The sequence below is a fragment of the Etheostoma cragini genome, chromosome 16 (genome assembly GCF_013103735.1).
Source record: "Etheostoma cragini isolate CJK2018 chromosome 16, CSU_Ecrag_1.0, whole genome shotgun sequence".
Classification (NCBI taxonomy): Eukaryota; Metazoa; Chordata; class Actinopteri; order Perciformes; family Percidae; genus Etheostoma; species Etheostoma cragini.
Window position 1 is genome coordinate 6,447,479 of NC_048422.1, and position 4,191 is coordinate 6,451,669.

The following is a 4,191-nucleotide window of genomic DNA, read 5'->3' on the forward strand; positions in this document are numbered from 1 at the left end:
GGACATCAAGAGATTCACCTGAATGCATCTCTGCCTGTACTCAGTGGCCTTCAGAATACCTGATTAGAGACACACACAATGAGGGTAATGATGTACTGTATGTTTTCATGACACATTACTAAACCTTTTCAATTCAATTAGTTAAGGGGGGCGGGGGCAAAAGTGACTGATAGAGCTATAAATTGCTAAAGTAGCATATGTTGTGGTGTGAAAAATAGTTAGTATTGCTTGTAAAAATCCAGTTAAGAATAAGTTAAATCAGACAACCCACCGTCCCAACCAGGATGACGCTTCGGTTTCTCAAACCTTCCAGGGATGTCAGCAAAGGGAATCCCCTTGAAGACGTCCATCCGACGGAATAGGCCAATACGAATGTTCTTACCCTCCACCATACCTCCCTCTGTGTACACCACGCCGAGCTACAGGAAGTCCAGCACAGAGAAATGTAACAAGATTGACTTGAAATGGTAGTAAAGTCATTTTTTTTACATACAACTACACCAAAGAAATGTAGCATACTGCATTTATATTTGTATTCTCAGTTTCCTTTTGGCATGTTTTGGGAAAAATGCAACACTGTAGCAAATTAAAGAATGCTTTGTTGCAAATAAAATGGTTGGAAATTTGATGTGACAAAGACATAGAAAGACTTCTGATCAAATGAAATACAATATACCCATCAAGGATTGATCCTATTTTACTTAATTAAGACTTGAAGCTTAATTTATAAACGTGTCTCATTTTTTTTTTTAAATACTGAATTGAGAATATTAACACACGGTTATTTGGTTACACTAGAATGATATTTGTGACACTTACAGAGGCCGCAGAGACCGTCTCCAGAAACACGGCGACAGCTACCAGAATCCCCAGCTTCACCATCATGACCACTCTGTGACAATCAGGTTGATTGTCAACCAGACTTTTATTAAGGAGACCCCTCCCCTAAACAACACCTGATCCAGTGTTCAGTCAGCGGGCATGCTTTTTCCACTATTACATAACACATCATTTTTAAACCATCTTGTGTCAACAGCACTTTCCCCACTACTTCACACGGATGACCTCAAACAACCTCATTAAAATAACATGTGGGGATCAAACGAAAATGTAGGCAGATTATTATAGCGGGTAAACATGGAAGATAAGTTTTCAGTGGATTTTGGGAGTAGGAAAAGTGCGTGTTTGACAAAAACACAGTGTTTAAAGACAACTCCATTTTTCAATAATACCTTCTATCTCTAAAACATACACTAAAAAAAATCTAAAATTTGACGTGTTGGCTTTTATGTGGTTGTATTTTCTTGTAACACATGAAGAACTATGTTTGCCACCTCCACCCCACAAGAAACTGCCAACATGCACACTGACTAAAGATGTGAAGTCGTGTGAGGATGTGTGTGAGGATGGTCCGTTGCCATGGCCTTGGGCTAGACACTCAACCCCGAATTGCTGCTGATGCTGCACCTCAGTGTGTGAATGTGTGTGAATGTTCGACTGATGAACAGGTGGCACCTTGTATGGCAGCTTCAGCCACCAGTGTGTAAATGCGTGTGAATTGTTGTCTGTACTATGTAAAAGTACTTTGAGTAGTCATTAAAACTAGAAAAGCAAAATATAGTAAATGCAGTCCTAAGCACTACATCAATACAGTCCTTTACATTACATTACAAAGGGTGAAAGGAGGCATCCTAGTCTTGGGCTTTGATATTGCCATTTGACTCTGTTTCCTCTCAGTCTAGGCCAAGAAGTTTTTGAGAATCCGGGCCACACATTTTGAGTTAAGATTTAAATGTGAAATCAGTCTATAGCTGTCACAAAGGAAGGGAACCTTGCACAAATTGAATATAATGGGAATTATGTCATCACCAAAGCTTTCTTTTGGAATTAAGATTGTTTTGAGATATCTAGTGCTGGGGGGGAAAACCCTACACAGACATGCCTTGGCCTTCCTGGAAAAGGTCTGTGTGTCTGATGTTTGAGATGCTATTTTTCATTCTGTCCAACTGGACTTAAAGTTACACGGCTGGAGAAATCCAAAAGTTAATCCTTGCTTTTCCTAACGCTGCAGAGCAGGACTGTAAATACCTTCTTCTTCACAGATTACAATGAGGAGTTTTAGAAAATGAATGTGAACATGAGCATCTCTCCAAAATGTTACATACCTATTTTACTATGGTCAGTGATGGTATATCAGTCTAGTTGATAACCTATACACCAGCATCTTCATTGCTGTCCAAAAGAACCTGTATTGAATTGTGGACATGTGACCATAGTGTAAAGGCCACATACAATATATTCAGCCAAGGGCCAACAAAGACAAATGAACCACCAGGAAGACACAACTGAGTCAAATACAACAAAACACTTTGCTCGGATATGTCTCGTGTTGGTTTCTAAATGAGATCATTATTAGTGTTTGTTGTAATGAATAAAAACTTAATGTGGGCATGCCAATCCTATAAGCTAGTTGGGGTCTTAATCAATCAAATTCAAATTTCAATTACATTGTAGATTATAAATAGGTTACCACTTTTTTAATAATAGCTCTATCAGTAGAAAACAACACAAAAACATAATTTGTTGTTTAAGAAAAGCCAAGACAAAAATGATGTTGAGTGGAGTAGAGCTTTGTTGTCTTACACGTTTCTGAATACTGCTGAACAAATCCAGTTCAAATAATTTGTGTAAAATGCATTACTTCAACAACTGAAGTTGGCTTCCAATATGCAGCTTCTGATTCAGTGATAAAGGGGAAATTTAAGGGAAACTTAAAGCTAATGTTAGCTTCCAATTCACTGCGTGCGATTTAGCAATTCAGGTTATCTGCACGTTTTTTACAACACTCACTGTTATGAAAGCATGTCAGACATTTTAGGAAAGTATTAATGATTTTTAAAACATATTTTTAGATATGTAAAGGCTTTACTATATGTATGTACAATAAGGGAGATTTGACAGTTTTTTTTCACATGTAGAAAACTAGGTCCAGATCCAAAGACCACTATATCTAGACTTTACAAAGAATAAAGCTTTCACAAATCTAAAACCTATTTTTAAGAATCTTTAGCGTCTCGGGGATCATTTTGTCCAGATTTGACAAGTCTAGGTAGAGGTTTCGGATCTGGACCTGGTACAATGTGGTCTATATGTGAAAAATCCATGAAATCTCCCTTTATTGCATTTTTACAAATGTGTGATAACAACCTACTAAAGGCCTTGGTCCAGCTCTATAGTGTCCTGAATCAGGAAACTAACATTAATGGATTTAGTGAAGCCAGCTTTTAATTTGCATTGTAGAAATCTTTAATCCCTTGTTGTTCACTGACATGCATTACCCAGGCCCACTGCCTGGAACATCAGCTGTCATCATGGAGGCTAGAAACTGGCCCACATTAGGCAACATGTCCGCTAGCTAACACAGATGAAGTCGTAACTACAAGGCAGTACAATCGGAAAATGAATAAGATACATTCATATTAACACATTTAAAGTCTTTATTTACAATTTGGTTTATTTTGTTTTGCAAAGTTAACACTTGTGCACCACCAATAAAGTTTCTTAAATTAAGTTTCAAAATATGATTGTTCTCATCCAAAAACCAAACAAAACCAATACCAAGGTTTCATGAAAAGTAAGTGTGTTTAGCACTAAATATTAAAGAGGATTAACACATAATAATTAAAAAAAATCAATGAAATAGAGTTTGTATTCCTCATCAATTTCTTTTACATGAACCAATACTAATTTAATTCCTAAAGTCTTTAGGTCCACATGGCAGGCGCACAGGTGATTGCACACGGTCTTTACTCGGAATAGGATATGGGAAGGTTGGGTAGGACGCTAGACCAGAAATGCACGTGACGCATTCTCAGCTTCTGTCCTACATAGTTCTTGTCCATCTTAGAATTGATCTCCAGGTATGGGTGTCCAGTGCTGGTGAATGCTGGCCAGGTAACCGGCACCTTCTCTCCTTCGTTAGGGTCCCTGTGGACAAAACCAGAGAAAAAGACAGTTTTAGTTTTTATATTCCAATTTCTGATTCCGGTTGGTTTTATTTCTGTGACTCTTCTACGTTTATACCCAGTTTTGGCGAAGTTGGTCCAGTAAGCGATCATGTAGCCAGAGACGTCACGGTGGCGAGGCCAGTACCCCAATGGTGTGGTGAAAGGCTTTCCAAACACGTACTGC

The 4,191-nt window shown here is 38.2% G+C and overlaps 1 protein-coding gene across 1 annotated transcript in view; it reads right to left on the reverse strand.

The window, feature by feature from the left end:
• The window catches only part of LOC117959531 (bile salt-activated lipase-like), a 4,440-nt gene extending 3,513 nt beyond the window's left edge, over positions 1-927 (reverse strand). The window contains exons 1-2 of the mRNA XM_034896735.1: positions 820-927; positions 272-419 (exon numbers count right to left, since the gene is read on the reverse strand). Of these exons, the coding sequence (XP_034752626.1) occupies positions 272-419; positions 820-885 (214 nt within the window). The 5' untranslated portion in view covers positions 886-927. The remainder of the gene's footprint in view (positions 1-271; positions 420-819) is intronic.
• Between the last annotated feature and the right edge of the window lie 3,264 nt (positions 928-4,191).